We start from the raw sequence: 24,510 nt of genomic DNA on the forward strand, positions 1-24,510 counted from the left end.
GATTGCTACGATTTTTACCACAGGCTGAAGTCGAGTAGGCCCCTCTAACTTAATCATATAATGAGAGCATGATGACTTTTTAATGACACTATAAGGGTCCTTTCCTTTTCTGCCATCTTTGGTCTCCTTTGTGTCAAGTGTGATAATTTGCCTTAATAGCCTAGCATTACATTTTTTCCTTTTCACTGTTGCTGAGGAGCCAGCCGAACAGGAAGCAACCCAAGACTCACCACTCGACAGGGGGTGCCTGTGTCCTCAGGGGCTGTGCCCCATCCCTTCCCCAGGATGGCTGTTTTTCAGGTTGTCCCAGTGGATGAGCACTGCTGGCCCTGGTACAACCACAACTGATGCTGGAATGAGTCAGGATGAGGAGCTGCGGCTCCTGTATTGTAATTTTTCCTGTTATTGTGATGGGGAAAGCCAGGTTGCATTATAGGTTCCTCCTGTTTCTCAGTCTAATGCAGACCAAATGTAAGATCTGAAGAAACATCATCCTTCTTCTTCTTCTTCTTCTTCTTCTTTTTTTCCCCTTAAAACCTGTGAACTTTTGTGGCCAAGTCTTTGAATTCTGCCATGCTCAATACTGGTGAGAGGGAGCCGGTGAAGATGCCCAGCGTTGGTTTTTTGTTCTGATATTAAAGCTGGGCTGGCTGACTTCCCATGTCCGACTTCTATTTGCTGTAGGTACTTTGGAGTTTGAGATTCAGGGCTTGGTCCCTCTCAGTTCCCCTGGCAATGGAGCGGTCACGGCTATCACATTGGAGAGGGGCTTGTGTAGAGTAAGAAGAGGCAGTGAAGGTGTTTTGAATCTCAGATGACTGTGGTGGTTTCTGATTTGTAGAGAAAGAACCAGGGACTGAACGAGAGGCATATGAGCCATGTGTTCCCACATAAATGACCATGACCATCACAGAGCGAACAATGATGCTGACATTCAGTAACAATGTTAGATTGCAGTCAGCGGTCTGCTGAGGTGGAGACTGCGGTTCATCCTTCTCAGACATACTGCTTCTGGCTGTCTCTCCAGCTGACATGAACTCTTGTTTTCTTCAGGGCTGTCCTTTTAAACAGGAGGGCCAGAGAAACTGCATTTTGAAAACTAGTGTCTTAAATGCTGTGTATTCTGCAGTGCAAAGTGTATTCTGCAAGGAATACCTAGGAGTCATTTCCAGGATGAGGACTGCAGACACTGCAAAATGGTTATAACTTGGAAGCGTTCTCTCTCCAGGCTCTGGAGCAGACAAATGGAATTTTTGCACTGACTTCGATATGACAGGGTTTCCCCCTTGCTTTTCCTAGATTTTGTGAATGTTTAAGAGCAAAAGAAGTTTATTTCCTCAGTAGCTGTACTTCGGAAAGTAAAGCTGTCGTTTTATCTTTCTTGCTGAATGCACATTTGCAGGGATGGTTCCCAATAAAAGCTCCACCTTGAAGGTGTATCACAATTTGGGGACATTCAGATGCAGGTGTTTGAACAGTGACTTGCTGCCAGTTCCCAGCAATGTTATTCTACTCCCAGTCATAATATCTGAGTATCTACCTGCAGTTTAGTGCCTGGTGCTTTCTGTGTTACAGGATCTGCTAGCTGCTTCCATCTGGGCAATATTCTTAGATGAATAAAATAACCCATACTTCTAGAGTTAATAGATCCCGAGGGAAAACTGTTTTTGGCAACCTACTGTTCATCCATAGCAGTAAACATGCTGATCAAAAAGCCAGAAGAATCCTACTCTGGAACAGATGATAAATAGCCAATTAGAGACAAAACTAAAAAGCAAAACCATTAGAAAAGGGGTGGGGAAAACACAGAGATAAAAGGACAAGAACAGTCTGCTGAGAAGGCTGGACATAGAACAAAGTGCGTGTTAACAAACCTTTATTCTTTGAGCAGTCTTTGGTGATGCAGTCGAAAATGACATAAAATCAAGACCTAGAGGCTTCCTGTCACATTGATTTAGCACTACATTGTTGGCTTCAAAGATTACCTAACGTTGTTTTGATGCTGTCTGTTGTAGTGCTGTTGCTGGTAGTTTACCAGGCAATATGAACCACATACACTGAGACAAAACCCCTGAAATGTAGGGCCAAACTGACTCTTCCCCAAGCTTTTGAACCTTTTTAGTCATCTTTTGTAAGGTACCAGTTTTATGGAACAGGAGGTCTCCTTCAAACTCAAGATTTCTGTTTGCGGTGTAGGAGGTTCCTGGTCTCTCCAAAAGTTGAGATGGAAGCATTGCTGTGTAGTCCTATGGTTGTGATGCAAGGGAGGGAGGAGAAACTTGAGCACCTGCATGCATAGTGCAGGAAACATGGTACGTTTCCTTTGAAATGGGAGGATTCAGCAAAGTGACACCAATATGAGTCTGAGGCTGGTGACTTACCTTAAAGGTGTGATAGAACAGAAAGACTCATAGCTGTGCTGCCTTGGGAACTATGATATATATGCTGCATCCTGGCGGTAGTTTTATGCTGTTTTGTGGTATAAATAATATATATCTGAATATGTTTTGGGCATAGTGTGCTGGCCTTTAAGTCATTTGAAAATAGAGCTCATTCCAGGTTTTATCTAGATGGGGAATCGAAGGAGCATCAAGTTGAATAAACTTTAAGGTGTATTAGTTTAAGTGTCTTAAACCTATGAGTTTATACTTTCACAGCTCATGTAGAACACACTAAATTAAGGCCAATACAATTCAAATAGCAGTATTTATCCAGGCATTCAAATGAGCCACTTTAACTTTGCACCTCTGTGACTCTAGAGTAATTCAGTTCAGCGCTACAGTCTTCTAGTTTAGCTTCTCTGTATGTCCTTCTGAAGGCAAGGCCAGCTTTAAAGAGACACCCCATTTACCTCTTCCCAGCAGGACACAAAACAGAGGTAGAAGACCTGTAGAACGCCTGTAAGAACAGGTGTTGAATTGTGAGCTGTTGAATAAGAGGTTGTGCTGTAGACAAAAACGCTAGTAGACCACCGTATGGCTGGGAGATCGCATCAGATCACAGTACGATTGAGACTTCATTAGATAAAAGGTCTTTGGAGGTCTTCCGGCCACACTGGAAGAGGTACCGTTTGTGCTGGAGAGCTGTGTGCACAATAGGGCAACACAGCTCCCGTATTTATTTTAAGGTGTTTGACTCTTCTTTCCCCAGGTACTGCAGCTACACGCTTCCTCCCTAAGCACATCTCCCCGTGCAAGTCCCTGTTGCTTGCCGAGCAGGAGGTTGTTTTCCATGACATTTTGTTGGGATGAGGAAAGCCTGAGTCAGGACCCGCATGAGTCCTGCAGCCTTGCCGGTTCAGAGAGCCCTCAGTGAAGTTTGTTTTTTGGTTGTTAAGATCTCAGTTTTCTTTGGCTCTAGCAAATTGTGAGAGCTGGACTACTGCATGTTTTAGAAATGTTCTTCCCCTGGTGGTCTAGCAGTGGATTGAGTATTACTTTCAAACACGAATATTTATTGTCTTAATAATGCAGGCTTCTGGGGCCATTAGCCACACAGTTTGAAGGAATGATCTTTGGAGGCTGCAACGTACACATCCGTGATGTAGCACTATGTCAAACTGAATCAGACCTCATAAACAGCAGTATTGTTTTAAGCTGAAGAGTTAAAAATAAGTTATTGCTAGAAGAAAGTGTCTGTGCTTAATCTAGAGGCAGAAGATGGTGCTTTTCTCTCTGGGTCTGGCAGAGAAGTGGGTCAGAGATGTTTGAACAAGAAAGAGGCTTGGGGAAAAAAAATGAATCGTTAAGCTTGTCATGGCAACTGAATGGAGTAAATCTGTTTCACTGCAACTACTGTGAGTTTTGCTTTCAGGAATGGTCTGTGCCACAGCAGTCACTGAGAGTTGAGAGTTTCTGATGAGATCAGTCTGAGACAGGATCCATGTCTGGAGCTGTCTGAGAGCACAGCGTGATTTCCTCCATGGGATAAATTAACCGTGGCTTTCTGCTTGTGCACAGTGAGGTCCCTCGCTATCATCTATGCTTGTGTTGAGCTAAGAATAGAAAACAGCAACATCAGCAGTGCTGTGGGAAAACTGCACTGCTCCAGATGGCTGCTGATAAGCTCTTTTCTCATTTGGGATTAAAAACAAAATAGTAGTAAATGACGGTCGTTTCCCATCCACATCTTAATTTACATGCTTGCTTCACAGCTAGGAGAAAGCGAGGCGAAGTATGTCTGTTAGACATGGATTTGTCTGAATACATTTGAGAAGCTATCAGAAAGAGTTCAGTCGCTTTGCAGGAAAAAAGCTATGGGAGGAGTTTTGTTTTGTTTTGTGCTTTATTTTTTTCAATTTTGTTTTATTCAATTTATGTGGTTCTGAGCGAGGATCTCTTATTTCCATTGTTACAAAGGTTTGTGTCCTGTGAGAGCCCATTAGGTCTTTTCATTGCCTTGCACAGAGAGGATCTTCGTTCCCTCTCCAAAGAGGTGACTGGGACAAATCCATTGTGCAATGTATTCATCTAGCTCTACAGGCCACGTGTTGCATGCAACTGTCCCATCAATTCTGATCTGCTAAAAAACAAAACAATTTTGAGATCTCTGCTCAGGATCAAGCCTAACCCAAGGAGTCAAACAGTGATTTGTATTCTTTGTAATTATTCTTGACATCGGGCTATTTGGTGAAAGCATATGTTTGCATTTCCTAATTTGTTGGCATGCTTTTACTTTGGATTAATTCTCAGAGAGAGAGAGAGAAAAGCAAAAGCAGACCTGGCACCCCTGTGGCTATTTCATGCGTTTGCTCTATGAGAACAAAGTCCTTGCTCAGAAAGAGTTCTGCCCTGTCCAGAGCAGGACAAGAGGGGAGGCGCTCAGCATGATTGAGCCGGTTGGTTGCTTCATCGTGCCTGATGGCTGTGGAATATTGAGCAATATGCATAGTCCTGAGAGTAGAGACCAACGAGATCTATTGTTCGGGTCTTATGTGGAGGGCGGAAACCCTGTTCTCTCACCTACAGTTCAGTTCATGATCAATAAATTATGTGATCATCCAGTTAACACACTGACTGTAGAGAGGTCAGCTTCCGCTTCTTTAACAGCCATTGTTTTAAATTTTATAAACGTATATAATTAATTGAAATAAGGAAAATAACCTTTTCTTCTTAAGGAACAAGTGAGGAATAGACTGAGTTGCAGTACCAATTCATTTGTGGTAAGCTGTCTCATAGACACGGTGTGAATATAGGTGATATGGAAAAAAAAAAGGTCTTTTGACAGCAGAAAAATATTTCTGCTGGATGTGATAGCATAACCTAACGGTACGGGTGTTCGTGTACGGTATTAATAACTAGGGATTACAGGGGATGTACAAGCCTGTGAGTAGTTGCCTAAATGTGATTGCTACTACGCTGGTACCTAGGAACCAGGGTTATTCCTAGGATAACGTATGTATCCATTTCCTGGTGCCCTTTGTCTCACCTTTACAACAGCTACTGCCTCTTTGCTGGTTGAGTGCAATGAAGGCTTGACCCGGTAGCTCCGCAGCACTCTTACTTTCCAGCTGTACTGCTGACAGAGGCTTTTCTCCAGTTCTTCAGGTCAGTTCCCAGTAACCAATGTGGGATGTTTGTTAGAGAGAATCTGGCCAAGTGTCTGGTGTGGTAACCAGAGTGATCTTGTCATTTATGTGGTACATGAGACTAAGGTTCTCTTCTTGAGTACTGCTCAGGATCCACGGTAAAAGGGTAATGAATAACCTTCTTGCTGTTTCTTCTGCTGGGAGTGGTAGTAGCCATGATCATCTGCCAGGACTGACTCTGCACTAGGACTTTATGATGTGTTTAAAAAAAAGAAAAAGCTTTAACTGCTTTTGGGGGAGTCTGTACTGGTATCTGTTACACTAAACCACTTATTTAGGTACAGCTCCTCTCAGTGTTGGAGGTGGGTCTGAAGCCAGCGGTGTCTAGGACTACTTGTGCTGGGTAAGTGATGACACAGGTAAAAATGCCAGTTGCTCTTCTCACTTTTCTCTGACATAGTTTGCTAGTACAGCGTGGAGTAGCTTCAGCATAAAAACAAATGAGACATCAAAATACGAGCAAATGAGAGCCTGGTGACTAAGACACTGGCCGGGAATACTGTCTTCAAATATTTGCTGGAGGCCAAGCTGAAACTCAAGCCCTTATCTCCCACAGCTCTATAACGTGTGCCTGCCATCAGACTATTCACTCACCCTTCAGCACATTACAGCATCTGTCTTATTCTTCCGCTGGAGTGCTTCTGCGTTACGTTTTATAGTACCAGACAGAGAGACTCGGGCTGACTGACTCCACAGCACAACGGCCCCACCACTCAGTGTTATTCCAGCTTGTGGTGAAGCTCTGTGGTTCAGGGTGACCACATAAAATGTGCGGGATAGTAAATGACTCCAGCAAAAATATCAAGAAAGCCTCATTGCAAGTTAGCTCAGAAAAGGTGCTAAGTTAGATCTCCTCTGGCAAAAGGGGAAGATGAAAGTAGAAATAAACCTCACTCCTGTACACTCCTCAAATTGAAGGCATGGTATTAGCCACTTAGTCATGGACACTAGATAGTCACTTGCTTCCTCAGCCTCACTGTGAATTTAATACAAAAGGAAGAGCCTCAGTAGTAGTTCTGGAAGGACTTTTTCAACTCTGGAGGAAAGAAAAAAAAAACAAAACCAAAAAAAAAACAACTTCCCCCTTTATAAACTGCATCATTTTCCTTGAATATTTCTATCATGTGGTCTTGGCATTTTGAATACAAACTCAGGAAGGACAGGAATGGAGATTTCCTCTGTCTCAAAATAGAAAAGGTTAATGTTTATGTGTTGCTATAACTTAGTTGGTAAAAGTTTGTCTTGGTGGACTGATGTAAGGGACATCCTGGCTCAGAAAGAGTGGCACCCATTTAAATACCTAGCCTGAAACCCCCAACATAAAGAAAAAAAATCCAGTACATCGTTGCTGTGCATTTTGGACAGATATCCAACAGTATATTTTATAGGAGGATACAAAACTAATTGGAATGTTTGAGGAGAAAACATCTCAGCAAACAACGCCCTTCATCAGAAAACAATCTGAAAATGTGATGCTATCACAGGCAAATCTAGGTTATACCATGCTATGAGTGACCTGATTGCATGTAGTCTGGGCTAAAAAAAAATTAAGTAAGATTGTTTAAATGCAGCTTCAGGGAGTGCTACATATTTTATCTCAGTTTCATCTGGTTTCCCATAATATCAAAGCCGTGTTTAGTGGATAGAGATTTACGACCAGAAAATGATATGTATAGCTGAAGAATGTGAAGGGATGAAGTGCCTTGTAGAATTAGTTATCATTGCTGGGGAAGTAGAGCTGGTTTACAGCTTGCTTTTTCTCTCTCCATCTGGGACTGATTTGTGTCTTCGCATTGTATATAGGAAATGTTCTCTGCTATTCTCTAAACGTAAAGACTGTGTTTTAGGCACTGTGGTGTAAGAGTTTCTGAAAACTTTGACTCATGCATGGTCTATTGTTAGTATGTATGTTTTTACAAATATTTTTTCTTTATCCTGTATCTTAAAATATATATACATATTTATACTTAGATGCTCAGCTACTGCTGGCAATGGGACAATTATGAACACATTTTTCTTTCCCTCGTGTTAGCCAAGGCTATGTACATACTATATTATTTTATTTTTGTGTTTTAATACTGAGCACTGTGAAGACAGAGAAATAACTTTGCGGGAGGCAGGAGTTATTCCAATGAATGTCTAGTGACTAGGAGACAAGGCTATGTAGACATTTTTGTTTCAAGCTCCCAGTGATTGATAGCTAAGATATCAAATGGATGGTGGTTTTGGAAGAAAGATCAAGGCAACTGATGGCATCAGGCATTTGCAAGGAGGCTTTTCACAGAGCTGGCTGGCAGCTGGTCTTTTGGGGTTTTGAATGGACTTGCCAGTTGTTGTCCGAGCTTCATGTAACACAAAATGATTTGTGGATGTGTTGCAGTCATTGGCCTTTGGTAGGTGAATGCTTTGGCTTATTTTTAATTAGAGAAATGTCATCTCAGTTTAGGACAGGGCTTTAGAGTGGGACTAAAGGCTGAGTTATGTCACTTCTCTTGGAAATTTTTAATGTCAAAATTGCCTTTTGTTACTTTTACCATTCTTAAAGATCAAGTTGAGAGTTGGCAATCAGGCGCGTATCTTAAATATCTTTTAAATGTCACTCAGCCTAAAAGCCAAAAGTAAAACAGACACTAGATATGGTATGCAAGAGCATTCATTAGCACCATTCAGAATCAGGGAACTCTTTTTTTTTTAAAGTTATTTGAGGAACCAAAAGAAAACTGCAAGTAGGCTTCTTGCTGACAAGTTGCAGGTGTATACCACATGCCCATATTGGAAAAAAGATGCGGTTATGAAGGTCTTGATGACAGACAAGGGTCTAAAATGCCTTCATCTCCAGGTTTTAGCTAGTTCATCTGTTTTTTATTTGCATTTCACCCTGCTAGCAGTTTTAGTATTTTCCAAACTCAGTAAAACCATGCACAGATCTATGCAAAATTACTTTTCTGCATTTTCAGTTACTTAGTTTAGTAAGGTCTTACTTTAGCTATATCATAATTTTTAGTTAATTATTTCTTGCTGGAAAACCGAGAGGAAGGACTGATAAGATTGAGGGGAGAGCATTTTATCTAGGTCTGCTTTGCTAGAATAGGTAGAACCCACTTACACCTTGAGTGTACCATGCAGGTGAGCATTTGCATTTGTCTCTTATCACTACTCCTAGCTAAAAGATCTGACCTTCTTTGATGAATGAGGGTGAACTTGAGAGGAAATGCTTATTCCTAAGGGAGAAAGCCTTATTATGCATACATCTAGTTACTCCAAACAGCTGCACTCTAGATTCGCTCTTCAAAGATGCATATATTCAGAGTAACAGAGCAGCAGCACTCTGGAAATATCCAGCCAGCTCTTTTGTTACTGTAAAATAAATTTTGAAAAAGAAAACAACTAATGAAATCACATGGAAAATGGCATGGGTCCACCCAGCTAGAAAATCTTGCATGTTTTTATTATCAGACCTCTTTCTTCTCCAATTCTCAAGAGAATGGCACAAAGACAGAGAAAAAGGTAGTTCTCCATGTAAAGAATAGTTTTCACAGCAAATTCTCAACAGCCCCCATGTTTGTCTTCCCTGAGAACAATATAATCAAGTCTTGATTAAAAATATTTTAAAAGTAATCATTCTACATTGAAAATTAGTCAATTGAGCTTTTTGTTTGTGTTGAACAAATAATTGCAGGAGTCATTTTTAAAACAATAAAAGCAACACTTTGATTCATTTAAAACACTGGAGAAAATTAGTTGAGGAAGTGTAAACATCATTTTCCAGAAAGTGCCCAAAATTTATTCTCATCTTTTTATCTAAACAAATTCCTCAAGTATAATTTTGAGGAATGGAAAAAATCTATGATTAATTTAATAGGCAGTAAAATTAGATGCAGACAGTGAGCATAGTTTGTAGCTGTGTGGGAGTCAGCAGAAGGGATCCTGGAATGTGATGGTGTCATTATGTGTCCTTAAAGCATCGTGTCTTTTCCTTTTGTAGGAATAAACTCGCCCTTCTCTCTTTTTATAGGAGAGTATAGTACCTTCTCACCCTCCGTTTAGGAGGCAGTTTTCCTGTAAGATAATGTTGTTTTTGATGAAAATGGGAAAAATTTATACGTCTCTCTGCTTTCATGGAATTATATGTGCAGGAGATTTTGTGCTGTATAATATATGCTGTGCTGTATACTTTTGGGATGTTGTCTAACAGTTGGCAGGTTTAAGGAGTATACTAAGCACATACATGAAGTAAAGGTTATCAAAGTGAAATGCTGAATAGAGATATTTGTTTTCTTCCAAATGGTGTGGGTCAGTGCGGAGTGGTGCAACTGCAAAGGAGTTTGTACCAATGTGGTGTGGACACTGACTGTAAGAACAGTGAACTTACTATCCTATCTGACACCTGTCAAAGCAAAATTCCTTCATGGAATTAAGACTCAAATTCAAATGTTACCTGTTGCAGAGTGTGTATCAGGACTTCCAGCGACTGAGACAGAGACTGGCTCTGTTTTTTCTTCACCATAGAGTTTTAAGTTCTTGTCTATGAATCAGAGGCCTGAGAACTTGGAACCCACAGAACTACACGTTCTCTTGTGCCAACATATGTTTGAGGCAAGAAAAGAAGAAACCACCAAGGGATCTGGTTGTATTTTTGTAATTCTTGAGGTTGTTACACAGTTCTAGCAGCAGCTTGAGCTTAAGGATTGCTGTAAAGTGTCCCTACCTGCATCTCCTAGTCGAAGCGAATGGTATCTCACTTGCAGGTTTCTTCATTTTTATTTATTTTATTTGGAAATGGACTATATACATACCTTGTACACTGCTTCACTTTTCTTTTTACCCACCAGGCCTATCCTTGCACCAACGATAAGGAATGTGAAGTTGGGCGGTACTGTCACAGTCCTCATCAAGCAACATCTGCATGCGTGATATGCCGGAGGAAGAAGAAGCGTTGCCACAGAGATGGAATGTGCTGCCCTGGGAATCGCTGCAACAATGGTACTTCTTTGGTCATTTCTTCTTTTCCCTCTGTAAGATCAGCATTTTGATAGTATCTACTGAAAATAGATTTCCAAATGTTCTCAGCAGAAGTATTTGTTTCTGGGTAACTCCAGTTTCTTTCCTAAATCAAAATAAAATCCCTTTTACTGAAGGGATTTTATTCAGTATTTTTACTGAAGCTGAAAATAACATCAGCTATAAGCTTTACTTGTCTTTTTCTTTTGGCTTAGAAAAGATGCTGAATGATCTTCTTTCTCTTCTAATTCTAGAGAAGTACAAGATCTAATTTTCAAAACTTCATAGAAAACCAGTCTAATCTGTGACTCAATTTTATAACTACATATCCATTGTGTGGTTGGACAGGGGAAGTTTTATGCTGAACTAGCCAAGAGAAATATAGACCATTAAAGAGTAAAATTAGACCAACTGGATTCATGGTTGTCATATCAATGCAGAACCAGATGGTGCCTAGCTTGGAATGGGAAGGGAAGAGAGGCAAGAAGGGAAAAGAGGGACAGCTGTGACAATACAGCATGAGTTGAAATTCAAAAGTTGTGCCAGGCTAGAGGCTGGCTGTTCAATCTCCCCTGCCTCTTTCCCCTTTCTCCCCCTCCCTGAAGCATGCCCATGCATGAAGCCACAGTTACCATTTCCACTACTCTAATATCCTCCATTGCAAGGAATATATGAATGTATTTTTAATGTATCTTTAAACCTTTTCTCCACTTCATTATCTGTAATGGTATTTTTACGTTTAAGGCTTGTGTACAAGCAGACTTTTTCCTCCTTTGGGCTGGGGAAACCCCCAGATGATGAAGCCACTGACAAAAATTACAGCATCTTTTCAAGTGCTACATTCAATGTGGCTTGATTTGCCGGAAAACTGCAAAGAACCCATATTTTTAAGGAAGCAGAAGAGACCCAAGGAATCCTAGAAATACTTTCCCTGGGGGGGTTCTAACGGTACTGTTTACATTCCCATACTCTGCTCTTGAGATCGGAGAGAGATGTCTCCAAGGCAGTCTCCAGATGCTCAGACCATAAAGCCAGTGTGACAGCAAGACCGTGACAGTGAGTGAAGCGTTGCTGTGATGAAATTAGGGGCCAGGGATCAGTGACAGAGCCGTAATTAGAGCTGAGAGTTGCTGAAGCTGAGCCCAGCACCCCCTCGCTTTCACGGTTCCAGTCCCAATCCTGGTCCAAGTATGTTCCTCAGCTGCTTTTCCTCCTGTTGAAATCTATGACTGACCGACTTTTCCTCACAGGTATTTGCGTACCTGTAACTGAAAGCATCCTTACGCCTCACATCCCTGCTCTAGATGGGTCCCGCAACAAGAAGAATGGTCATTATGCTAGCAAGGATTTGGGATGGCAAAACTTAGGGAGGCCACAGTCCAAGCTGTCACACATAAAAGGTAAGAGCACATTTGCACTACACTGTTTTGTTAGGAATCCTGTTATTGCTGTTTAGGTACAGCAATGCAAAGCAGCAACACACAGTAATTTCCCAGGTCATGAATCTCTATCTTGAGAATTCAGAGCACAACTCAAGAAGTTATGTAACATCAACCAACAATTCCTGTGATTGAAATAGCATCTGCCGTCTTCTCTGTATCAGAGGGGACTGAAAATTCATTTTTCAGTTGTGCAAGACTGTACACATCCTCCTCTTATAACAGTCATGTAATTAAGCACTTGTCATTGTGCTTACAAACCTGTAGTCTCCTTCCTAAGTCTTGGGACAGTTTGCACCAATTACCCTCCTGAACCTTCCTAATTCATCTCTTCCCTTGTGTTTATGTCCTTCAAATAGCCACAGATGGAAATATCATCTCTCCTTTTTCTGAGCTTCATTTGCATCAGTCTGCACTGAACCTGTATTTTCACATTTTGCCCTGAGGTAAAATAGTTTGCTTACTCTTTATAGGACATGAAGGCGATCCCTGCCTACGGTCGTCAGACTGTATTGAGGGACACTGCTGTGCTCGCCATTTCTGGACCAAAATTTGCAAGCCTGTGTTGCATCAGGGGGAGGTGTGCACCAAACAGCGCAAGAAAGGCTCCCATGGACTGGAGATTTTCCAACGATGTGACTGTGCCAAGGGGCTGTCTTGCAAAGTATGGAAAGACGCGACCTCCTCTTCTAAATCACGACTTCACGTATGTCAGAAAATCTGAGTGAGGACTGGGAAGATAGCATTAAGTGACTGTGGTTTTATGTATGTAATGCGTTACAGCATGGTGGGAAACAAGGACTGCACGTGAAAGAGGAGTGGCTTAAGCAACAGTTAGGATAGGAGTAGAAAGAAGTCACAAATGCATTTCTTTTGAGCTGGTGGTAAACACAAGAGCAGCTGGAGATTTCCCAGTGTGCAGTTCTTCTGTAAATAACTCCTACAGGTTGTGGGAAATGCTAGTATGCAAACAAGTACGGTGGAAATTAATGCCACTTACCTTGCTGTGTTGTCCCATGATGTTCTGGGGTTCAGTATATGGGCTACAGTGGTTTTCCAGCATCACAGTGCCTGCTAAATAAATTGTATACATTGTACATATAGGACGCAGTGCATTCCAGGAAGGCTTGTCTGTCAACACATTATTGGTCACTAAAATACACATTGCAGGTGTGAGAGAGGGAAATACAGTTACTTGAATGTCCATACACTCTCGTCATTCAGGGCTGACACTTCAGCAAAGCGCTCCTGCAGGACAAGAGTGCTACAAGAGTGCGAAATTTTGCAGGCCCTCGCAAAAGAGGTGAAAACTTGCCATCTTGCGATTCCAAGACAGCAGCAATTTCTCTAATCAGAGGCCTTTAAACAGGGTTTTATTTCGTATATTTAGGTAAACTGAAATGCTTTATGTAGTTCAATGTCATAGTATGGTACTTAATCGCTTGTATTTGTCTCGGTTTACTGCTAGTATACATTGGACTGAACAGATGAAGCAAATACGTGCATGCTGAATCCAGAATTATATACAGGCAGTTGCTCGTTAGTCCTAAATATACTTTCTTTGCCTAAACATACTTGCATTATAGACATTTCCAAAAGAGACAGCAGAGTGTTGAAGTACATAACATTAAGAGCTATAAAATTGTGCCGCTGTTGTGACAGACAATATAGGCACTTGTTGGGGGATTTAGCCCATAGTGCTATAAACTCAAAGTTTTACATTTTAATAGTAGCAATGGGCTACAGTTTGCTATTAGTGCTCAATCTGGTTGCACTCTGCAGAAGCATAAATGGATTTGTTTCTTAGAGGTAGAAAATTAAAAAGAGTTGGCTCTTGTGAGCTCCTTCTCTCCGGCAGAAGAGGCTGCAAGAAGATGGTATGACCACAGTGACTTGTTAAGCATCATGGGATGTTGCAGCACACCAGTCTTGTGTGTATCCAACCTGAACTTGATCTTTTCTCAGTCTGGACTGTTCTGCCGGGAGTGATGGAAGTACATGGACTGTGGAAACAGCTAACAACTCTACATTGTTTGTGTACTGGTTAAAAAAGGACAGTCTACATCGTTTGATTTCTATCACAGGTCTTTTCAAACATTTTTTTTTTTATTTTTAATTTTACTTATTTGCAAGTATTCCTTTGTATAGACATTGGTAAAGAGACTAATTTTTTTAAAAAAGTCCAATTCTATAACTGACCTAATGCTAAACCGTAATTAGCTGTTTAAAATTACCAACTGTCATGTTTTATAACACAAGAGATCTTTCTGTTTAATCAGTTCTGAAAGCAAGGACACCAGTATGTAGTTTTAAGACCATGTCACCCATACTTTAGACACCTTTTTCCACTGACATGTCTCTATCAGTGGTTGTTTTAAAGCTATAGCTTTTATACACCCTGACTCAGATTTCCTAATTAGAACACAGACCTCAGCTACGTTACCTTTATCTTTTATAAGAGTATAAATAAGAGCAGTTCACAAGCCTCTTTCCCTACTGGAGTTAGTTTTTATTGGCCTAGAGGGACTGCTCTGAGATAGTTCCTTCTGTTTTTAATAGTCTCAGTCAGACTTTAATCTCACAGTCCTACCCATTTAACTCTGTTTATTTCAGAGGAGTTTTTCTCGCAGGAATAAGGCTTAGAAATAGCATCATTTCAAATATTCAAAAAATACAGGAACCAATTCTGCAAGTGTTGTTTACACTGACAGCACATCCTCAGCAGAGGAGCTCTACTGCCTTAATTGTGATGACATGTAAAAGAAAATGTAACCCAGCTTGAGCAGGGGGGGTTGCAGAAATGGGCTCTCAGCAATTTTTATCTCTTCTTATCATTGGCCTAGCCCCCTCCCTTTTCTTCTTACAAACCGTAGTTATTTCGGATAATTTATTTACAGGAAATGTTTAATGAGATGTATTTTCTTATAGAGATATTTCTTACAAAAAGCTTTGTAGCAGAATATATTTGCAGCCTGTTGACTTTAATGTAGAAAAATGTATAATAAGATTAAATATATTAAATGTCCTTTCCTGTTCTTCCCCAAATCTTTTACCCACATTCTTTTCCTTACCTGCTGCTTAAGAAGAGTAGTTCTTTCTGGAAGGCTATGCAAACCTGTTGGAAAAAAGCATATATACTTTAGCTGTACAAGAAAAAGCATCTGATCATACTCGTGTCTCAAAACACTATGTAGGCTAGGTTTTGGTAAAACACATGAAGGTCATCTTAAAATCTCCATGTGTCATTTCCACAAAACTGGCTTAAGTGGCAACTATCTATATGAAAAAAAAATATATCTCTTGAGACAGAATTTCCACCTAAACATTCAAGAATAAGTTTTGAAAGTAATGCATCTGGATGCATGATGTACAATCAATCAGGCTAAATAACAAAGGTGCTCAGATACATTCCCTAGATAGTGATACAAACCCGAGAGACTCACAGAGGGTACAGCTAACATTCAAATTACACAGCATTTTGCTATAGGTTTTTGCTATTTGTACAGCATACAAATACATTGCTCCAAGATATATAGCTAGCAATTCCAAAATGGCAGATAACAGCATTCAGCTCTAATAAAACGAAACAATTCATATGACACAGCTGAAAATATTGCTACTAAAAACAGCCAAGTTTTGAGCCCAGGAAAACCCCTGCAGATCTCAATAACTATTGCAAAATAAAAACCGTGGTTATTGAGCAATGGTCTCAATATTCTTGTTACTTGTTTCTGGGAACCCTTTGCTCAAACATATGTACATTTGGAGAATGGAATGGTCTCCCAGAAGCACTGGTGTTTGTACAAAATGAAAAGGTTTTGCTACTGTTACTTACAGTATTTGGTGGGTAGTCCTTTGAAAATTATTATTATTATTATGGTGTTGTTTGTTAAAAGGGTTATGAAGTTGTGAGCATCTTCAGATCCCAATGACTTCAACAGAGTTTGAAACTGCCAAAGCCTTCAGAGATTTAATCTGGGAACAAAAACAATAGGCACAGACAGTTCTTCGCACACCACAAATACTGAGCAACATAGCTGAACTGAATAGCATGCAAGCAGTTTCGCAAGGCTGAAGTTTGAAGTGTTTAGAAGCTATTCAGTTAATATTTTGGGGAACTATACATCAGTTTAAGAATAAAAGAACAGCTAAATTTGGGGATAATTGCTCTCACTCACTGGTTCACTCATCAAAGGAATTAAGAGTGACTTTGGCTCAGTAACATTTCAGAAATCTGCTGTCATGACACAAATACTGAAGCGATTATTGCTGAACAATTAAAATACTCTTCCTATTAGCCTAGAATAGCCTCAGCAATACAACATCTCTTTGGAAAAACTAACTTTCAAAAAATAATGGCTTTCTACTGTCTAGCAGCATATATTTGATTTACAGTATATACGTGGGCGTGTATCTATTACTGTACTATTTGCTTTGTCTTGTGTTGTTTGAAACCTATAGTATTTATGATTTTAAACTTTTTTTTTTAAATGCAAGTAATTAAAATAGATTTATGCACTTACTTTCAACAGCATATACCGATCTTACACCAAAATACAATTCACTGGAATTCCATATATCTTCTATATATCTTCTTTGTTTTCTGCCTTTTTTTTTTTTTTTTTAAATTGGCACAAAAAGCAGAAAAGACAAGAACAAGACACATGACACATGACCCTTCTTGGACCGAGACCTGGAGGGTAAGAAGAGACATTCCTGAACTTTTCCTTGTCAACAACCTGCCAGCCCTTTCTGTTTTCACTTCAGAGATCTGCATCCTCACCCTCAATCAGAAAGTTAAATTTTATCAAATAAATTTTTTTTTCATCCCTTCCAATTGTCTTTCCTTCTAGGAACAATACTTTTAAAAAGTATCTTGAAGGTCAAGGCCAACAGAAACTCATCATATAGCAGGTACACCAAGCCAAGGCTTTTAGGAGCCTTGAGATCCATCCTCTAACTTTCAAAAATTTCCTTTCTAAAAGAGCTATGTAGACAGTATCACCTATTTAGGTTATAACATTTCACTCTCTGTTGAACAGAACCTTTATGCTCAGGTGCTCCATTATCTAATACATTTTTAACACATCCATGGCTACCAAAGAGTGCCTGTGGTTCAACGCAGACCCTACACGCATTCTTACATGACATTTAACTTTTAACTTTAGCATAATTATTACCATTTGCTGAAAAATTGCAAAGGTCTGCTGTGGCCCCTCTCATGGTTCTGCCAGCTTTTCAGAGACCTGTTGAAGGCACAAGTGCAGGAGGTAAGGAGAAAGCACAGAAAATGGTGGTGGGGAGGGTGGACTGGAGAGAGCCAACCAAAAGCCTGAAGTGTAGGCAGAAGGGGACTCTGCCTCTAAAATTAATTAAATGCTATTGTAAAAGCCATGTTTTCACCATATCCCCATGCAATCTCCAAGAATGGAGGAAGGACAAACACGTCCTGCACTGCTCCTGAGCCTTCTCCCCTAGGCACTGTCCCAGAGGCCCCGGTGAGTGATTCTGTTCCCTCAAAATCCCAAGCCTTGAGCCACTGTGCCCCAGACAGCAGCACACGTCTCACCTTGGTTCTCTGCGTATCCAAATCCCAGTGATTCCAGAGGTTTCGAATTTGTCACCAACCCTCTGAACCACTGTTCAGACAGCGTTGCTATAGCTAGGAGCCGGCCCATGCCTAGGAATCCTACTAGAAAACTGCAGAGAGGGAAGAAACAGACAAAAACAGGAGAGGGCTGCTGCGTTGCAGAACTCCAGCTGGTTCCAGAGCTATTATTTTGACCACCACTGATGGGACTGACCCTGATGGATATACAGCATTGGATAGAGCTCAGTGCAAACTTGTTTATTCTGGCAGCTCCCTGTTTTTTTTGGAATTGCTTATTGTTATAGCATGAGTGTCAATTACTTATTTACAAATGTCTGGTACCAATAAACTCTTTGTTTTTTTACAGTACCGGCTTGCAGCTTGATTTAGAAGTGGTTTGCTGCATGCCAACTTCCTGAAGCAGAGGAAATAATCTTTTAGAGGAAATTAACATTTGAAGAAGCATGCTTTTTTTTAATTTTTTTTTTTTTCTCCCCAGGAAAATTCTATTTAGAAAAGCAGTAGGAAGGAACACACAATTAACACGAAAAGACTCCCTGGCACAAATCTTAGTCTTAGAGTCCTTGGCAAACCTCATAATATAATTCTCCACTGGTGTTATCAAATTTGGCTGAACAGTGGTCAACAAATCAGAAATGCATACCTATGCGACTGCTATGACATGTGCATACCTGATTTCTATTTCTTACAAGCTATTCTTTATGTATGCTATTCATCAACATTCACTCAATAGGTTTGCAAACTTTTTTAAAAAATCAACTACAAATCAAACATTCCATAATTCAGTAACATTGTAAGCTTAAATCGCAGATTTTTTTTTCCCTTAGTGACAGTAATTTTTAATGGAGTTGTAAAAAATAAATATATATATATATATATATACACACAGAGAAAATAATGAATAATAAGGCTCTGGAAGAAATTTGCAAGGAATTTTGGAATATCCCATATTAATGAATCCAATGACTGCCCAAAGCTTTGGAAAACTTTAGAAAAATCCACTCCCAACTGATTTGGGTAGTGTCTTCTTTCTTTATCTGAGCAGTTATGGATATTGTAAGCAATGGTTCTTTAGAACAATAGATGATGATAAAAGAAAATATCTATGTGTATGCTCTCAAAAAAGCATTGACTCTTCTGTTTCAAAAGATATTTAACTCTTCTATAGGGATAAGTTCAGAAGGGGCAACATCGTCTTTTCCTAAAGCGGCACGCTGTTAACTGGCAATATTGCATTAAATTTCCAAAACTATTGAATTAACCTATTCAAGTTTTGAATTACTTGAAAGCTACTGTTGTTTATATCCTGGAGCTTCCTTCTAACCTGTGTGGAGGTCAATGTCTATAGGAGGCGCAGTCTACAAGTCAAAAATGGTCCCCATTAGAAATTCATCAGGATGACTGTAAATAACTACTGGTTGAGAGGCCTTCCCTCTATTACTACAGTGTCCAGTGAGATCTCAAAGTATATCATAAACTGTGAATTTGTCAGATTATTTTTCATCTCTCTGCACCTGTGGATTTTTAGTTCTGGCATAGTCTGATGGGGAAACACCAAAATACAGTTCTCATATTATCAGTGGTTTGACAACTAGAATCTTACAAAAGTAATTCCCATTGCAGAGCCTGTTTTCATGAATTTTACAGCTCAAAAGCTATACTCAGAAGGTTTAAATACTTCAGAGCAGTATCCAGAAATCTTCATGTGTATTCAAGTATCAACTTCCAAACATTTTGAAAAAAATCCCTTATTAAAACCTCTTGTAGAAATGCATGGTTCTACAACTGCAAATACCATATCGTGCAATGCACAGAATAAGTACATCTTCAAAAAGCAGAAGAAATCAAAATAAGAAAATTTCCACCTAAAGATAATGCTGAAGACTAAAAGTGAACCATGACAGATTGCAACTGTTTAGTATTGGCCTTGTATTGTACAGAGTCTATTCTAATGACTCAAACTAAAACTACATAAACAGTTTAGTACAACTCAACTGAATGCCGAAGTGACACCAAGGCTATTAAATCACCATCAAGGTATGCATTCCACTGCTGTATACCTTTCAGCATTTACAGCAACACGGGTTCACTCTGGGTGTGCCGTGATAATTACTTCTTGAAAATAAGTAGTTATATAAAAAGGCCATTTCCATCACAAGACCATAAATCTCTAAGTTCTTAGCAATATAATTTATGTTTTGATGGTCGTTATCACCACTGGTGAAACACTTTTTCAAAATAAGCATATAGGAAGATGCTCACATGAAGAAACCTTGCTTTGCATAAAAACATTTTAACAAAAGACAGAATTACTTAAATTGTGTCTTACCTTTAATAAGGGTCATCTTCCCTGTCATTGTCTTCCCCACCCAAGCAAAGAGGTTCATTTATACCAGTCATGTATTTAATGGGCTCCTCTGCTGGCAAACACAAGTGTCAGAGAAATTTTACGTGTCCTAGAAACAACACAGGAAGGTAATTTTTAATCCAAGAGTCTAAATTTATTTTTGGATACTGATTTGCACTTCTGCCTTTAAAAAATCCTGCTAGAATTTGCAGAATCTTTCAGGAATGTTCCACCTCCAACTGCTTAATTGCAGAATTTAAATCAGCATAATTGCATGAAATATAGAAGAAAAAGCAGATCTGTTGTTTCTATTTTATACTGAGCACTAACAAATTGAGTAGACGAACAGCAAAGAAAATGTGAGGTGAACTTGGAACAGGTCATTTTGAACTAAACATTAAAATTCTTGTTTCTTTCAGTATAGCCTGACTATTTTTCCTACAACACCTCTCTGAAACATAAACACTTACAGTATATAGAGCCTGACTTACCAATGATCCAATAGATGTCAGTGGGAGCAGCTGAGGTGCAGCACTTGTGTAATATTATCCAATGTCCTCGTGTCACCATGTGGCGCAGGTCACCTTTCCTGAAAAATATAAAACCAGAAAACAGCCACTGAAGAACTGAAAAGACTTCAGAGATCAGCAGTAAGAACGTTGCAGGGATAGAAAACATTTGCAGGAAAAGAGATTCACAAGAAATAAGGAGATCTGGGCTTGGGTGTTAAGGGTTAACTGGCTATTTTGGGAAGAAAACTACTGTGAAGATGATGATGAAGTGCTATAATATAACAAGACAGAAAAGGTAACCATCATACAAGAATTTAAAATTCAGAGTGTTGGAAGGAAATGTTAGGTTATCACATTATTCCCATGCATAGTAAGCTAACATATTTCACCCGCTTAGCCCTTCTAAGTACAGACATGAACATATTCCTAAAGCACAATTTGTGCATGAGCTCAAATAGTATTTCCTTCAAAGTCCTCTCAGTTGGAAGTCACCAAGAGAGGGGGTGGCTTGCTCCTTACTTAAACACATCTGGCTTGTCTCCAGTTGTTTTTATTTGGACTTTTTCTGCCAGATTAAGGGAACATCTAGTACCTCCTAGTTTCTCCTCATCAAGGTACTTCTGCACTGAAAGCTACTCGCTTCTCAATCTTCTTAACGGTCTTTGTAATGCAGTCCTTTTTGCTGAAAGGACATATTAGCATGAAGGAATAGCTAAAGAGAGGTAGCAGGAGGTTTTGACATCTGTACAGAGGATACCGGAGGCTTTTACATCTAGGAAAATCAGTGAGACTTTGGCATTTGGGATAAGCATGGTAACTGCTAAAACCATCAGCAGTTAAATACTTGTATCAGCATTGGTGACATTTAAACCTGTGCCTGTGGAGACACTTAGATACGCGCTGCACTTTAAAGCACATCAGAGCTAGAGCTGGTAGGAAAACCTGTGCAGATTAATTATTTTCTTTCATTACTTCCATTTGAAGGTAGAAGAAAGTTTTGATTGTGGACTTTTATGTTTCCTCAGCTCTAGATAAACATATATTTTATACTAATAAAGTGTTCATTACCTATGCTGCATCTGTTTTGCAAAAAATAATACTGCAACCTTGATACTTAGAAAATTTCTTCAGGTCATAGCAGGAACTGTAAACTTTGGTTCTCCCTGTCTAAGCTTCCATCTCAGAAATAATGTTATAGTTCTGAGGGTAACATCAACAATGAGAAATGGAGTATAATTTTCCTTCTTCTGTTTAGTATGAGGGTCAGAAAATATTTTATCTCTAGAAACAGTAGTTTTGGCTATCCCTGGGAATTTGAAGTTTCATTACTTTTTTATAGTTGTTATTTCTTATGTTTCAAAAATGTAGATACTAAATAAGGGATTTAGTCAAAGAGGAGACCTGGCACAAGATTCCTTTCAGTTAATTTTAACCATCTGAAAGTTAATGTCTCAGCAAAATTAGCCATACAGACAAGCCTTCCCCATGCTAGAGGCTGCTCCTGTAGATGTCTGTCTGCTGCTTGCCTCTCTTTCTCCACTGAGTAAAGGTAGAGCTTCAATGCTTATTTTACATCAGACCTATAGCTTTCAGAGGGGTAAAGGTATGGGTAAAGTAGACGAATTGTACACCTGGTACACAAAAGGGAGGGAGGTTTAAGCAGCATATGGAGGACAGCAGGAAAGAAGAGAGGGTCAAATACTAAGAAAAATATTTGGAGATCTAGAGCCAAGGACCGAGCAGGATCATTATGTTCCTTATTCCTAAAACAAAACGAAAACACAGCACTGCCCTGCCTCACATGACAGTAGGTTTCAGCTTGTGGTCCATGAAACACCCATGTTAAGGGAGCTTAAGCCAGAAAGCATGCCTGTTGCCAGCAGTAGAAAAAAAAAAATATTAGTTTACAAATTAAAAAGAGGATAGAAATACACTGAGCTAAAACAAGAGTGAAAAATCTCATACTCTTTGTAAATATGAGCCTGTTACAGGCTCTGGGAAGTTATTCTACGTTTTCAGTGGGAACAAGAACCAAACTGCAGGTATCAGAAGATACACACCCTGCAGATCCTAGCAAGCTGATGCAAGCAAGTCCTTCGGTGTGTCCTCCCAGAAAGGCAGGATGGCTGGTTCTGCAGCTGTATGCTTCCACCTCCAACAATAATGCTTTAAAGCATATCTTGCCATTACACTCGACATCATTTCTGCTAACTGCAGAAACTCTGATTATCTGCTGTTCCCATCCCATGAAAAACCAAGGACTTTGGTATACTGGGATTACAAACTGCTCCTAAAGCAACGTGGTAATTTAAATTCCATTTCTCAGATAGGCAAGGCAAACAAGCAGGAGATGGACCTTCCAGTTAGTTGTTTTTTCCTTAAATAAATGATGCATGACAGTCATATGCTAAACTCATTTTTCAATCTCATTTTCTAATCTATTGCCTGGAAAATGCAGCAACCTAACCCTGGACAATGGAAGGGCGACTCCGGGGCTGTGAATTAAAAACAGGCTGCTAGGGGGAGCGAGGACAGGTGCAGGCTTTGGCCAGCTACAGCGGCGGAGCTGATTGTGAGAAGGGTCTAGACAGGACCATTAATTAGGACAGGGTAAGAACAGGGTGCTTTGTCAAGCCAATTTTAAACCCTGTGACCTTACACCTGAAGCACCCTGGTGCAAGTCCAGCCGCCACCAGGGGAATCCAGCTTGTCCTGATGATGTGATGGTAAAACGCTCTACACGCACGGTGGTTGGTGGTCTTGGACCCCTTCCCGGAGAAGGAGAGTTCCCAGCTCCGCTCAGCTTTGGTCCAACTGGCAATCCTCGTTTTGTTCTAACGAGGCCCACGGTGGATATAAGTTAGAGAGACGCATTCTTTCTTTCCTTCTGACAGGTGCCTCTCCAAGGAGCTGCTCTGCATACCAGAGTTAGGCCGCAGGCGCCGCTGAGTGAGGTGGCACAGCCCACGAGGAGGGGTCTCCTCAGGAAAGGAAGGGGCTGTGTGCTCCCACACTCCTATCAAAACCCCCCAAAAATCTGGGAACAGAGCGTGTCCATGCTCAGCAAGGCAACGTGATCTTGTTCACAGCCATCACACACAGCCCTCAGGTAGATGTGATGGGCCTGCAGGCCCGTTGACACCTCCTGGGGGCAGAAGAGCTCAGGCCTGCCACATTTACATGAGGTTGTGCATCTGCAGGTGTCTCCCTGCTCAGACAAAGGGATGACCCTGAGGGTGCCGAACCCATACGGGTGTCACCCTGCACGAGTTCAGGGACGCTGGGCAGCCTGGGGCCTGTTAGCTGATGCCACAACACCTACTTGGTGCCGTGCATGCCAGGCTGGTTTGTATGGTCACTAAGAGACATTCATCTACCAGCTCAGGGAAAGAATGTAAGCCAAAATAAGCTTTGTAAAACAGGAACTCATTAAATTATATGGAATATAACGAGGTCTAAAGGAAGCCAGTACTTGCTACCCTTAAATTCAGTGAATGCTATACAGCTTTTGACCATAAAGTGATGCCAGTCTTTAAAAACTCAAGTTGGACACTGAGTACGTTGACACTGAAGACACTGACATCTCTTGTATATGACTGTCATTTTTCCCCCCTTCTAAGTAGAATAAAAACTTCACTCCTTCCTCCCTCACTTCTTAATGTTATCAGCCTTTTCTGTACTAGCAAAAACCATTAGAAACTGAGAAGTCTCACCAAAACAATCACTTCACTCTTTCCTCTAAAGGGGCAAGATTTCTCCTCAGGGTAAGCTTTTCTGCATATTTTTCTTTGGAATTGCTATATTTTAGTTTTTGGAAAGCTGCTTTGCCTCGGGACAGTTTTCTTCCCAGTGTTTGGTTATTTTGTGGTTGAAAGAGAAGGGGGCCCAGACTTGTGAACCAGGAAGGTTGTAGCCAGGGTGGAAGGGCCTTTCGGGTGTTTCCTAGAAAATCACACTGCATCCGCCTACCTACCGGCTTTCGTTTGCTGGTATTTACTGACTGAGCCTGGAGC

General features: G+C 40.3%; 1 protein-coding gene and 1 long non-coding RNA gene across 8 annotated transcripts in view; one reads left to right on the plus strand and one right to left on the minus strand.

Moving 5' to 3' along the window:
• Positions 1 to 15,052, plus strand: part of DKK2 (dickkopf WNT signaling pathway inhibitor 2) — a 151,272-nt gene extending 136,220 nt beyond the window's left edge. For all 7 annotated transcript variants that reach the window (XM_083835569.1, XM_083835570.1, XM_083835571.1 and 4 more), the window contains 3 exons: positions 10,420 to 10,570; positions 11,839 to 11,988; positions 12,501 to 15,052. In XM_083835569.1, the coding sequence (XP_083691695.1) occupies positions 10,420 to 10,570; positions 11,839 to 11,988; positions 12,501 to 12,751 (552 nt within the window). In that variant the 3' untranslated portion in view covers positions 12,752 to 15,052. The remainder of the gene's footprint in view (positions 1 to 10,419; positions 10,571 to 11,838; positions 11,989 to 12,500) is intronic.
• A 136-nt stretch (positions 15,053 to 15,188) lies between these two features.
• LOC310899317 overlaps positions 15,189 to 24,510 on the minus strand; it is a 122,865-nt gene continuing 113,543 nt past the window's right edge. The window contains exons 2-6 of the long non-coding RNA XR_014584189.1: positions 20,477 to 20,574; positions 19,968 to 20,094; positions 17,597 to 17,727; positions 17,208 to 17,273; positions 15,189 to 16,720 (exon numbers count right to left, since the gene is read on the minus strand). This is a non-coding gene — a long non-coding RNA (uncharacterized lncRNA). The remainder of the gene's footprint in view (positions 16,721 to 17,207; positions 17,274 to 17,596; positions 17,728 to 19,967; positions 20,095 to 20,476; positions 20,575 to 24,510) is intronic.

Source organism: Anser anser (assembly GCF_964211835.1).
Source record: "Anser anser genome assembly, chromosome: 4".
Classification (NCBI taxonomy): Eukaryota; Metazoa; Chordata; class Aves; order Anseriformes; family Anatidae; genus Anser; species Anser anser.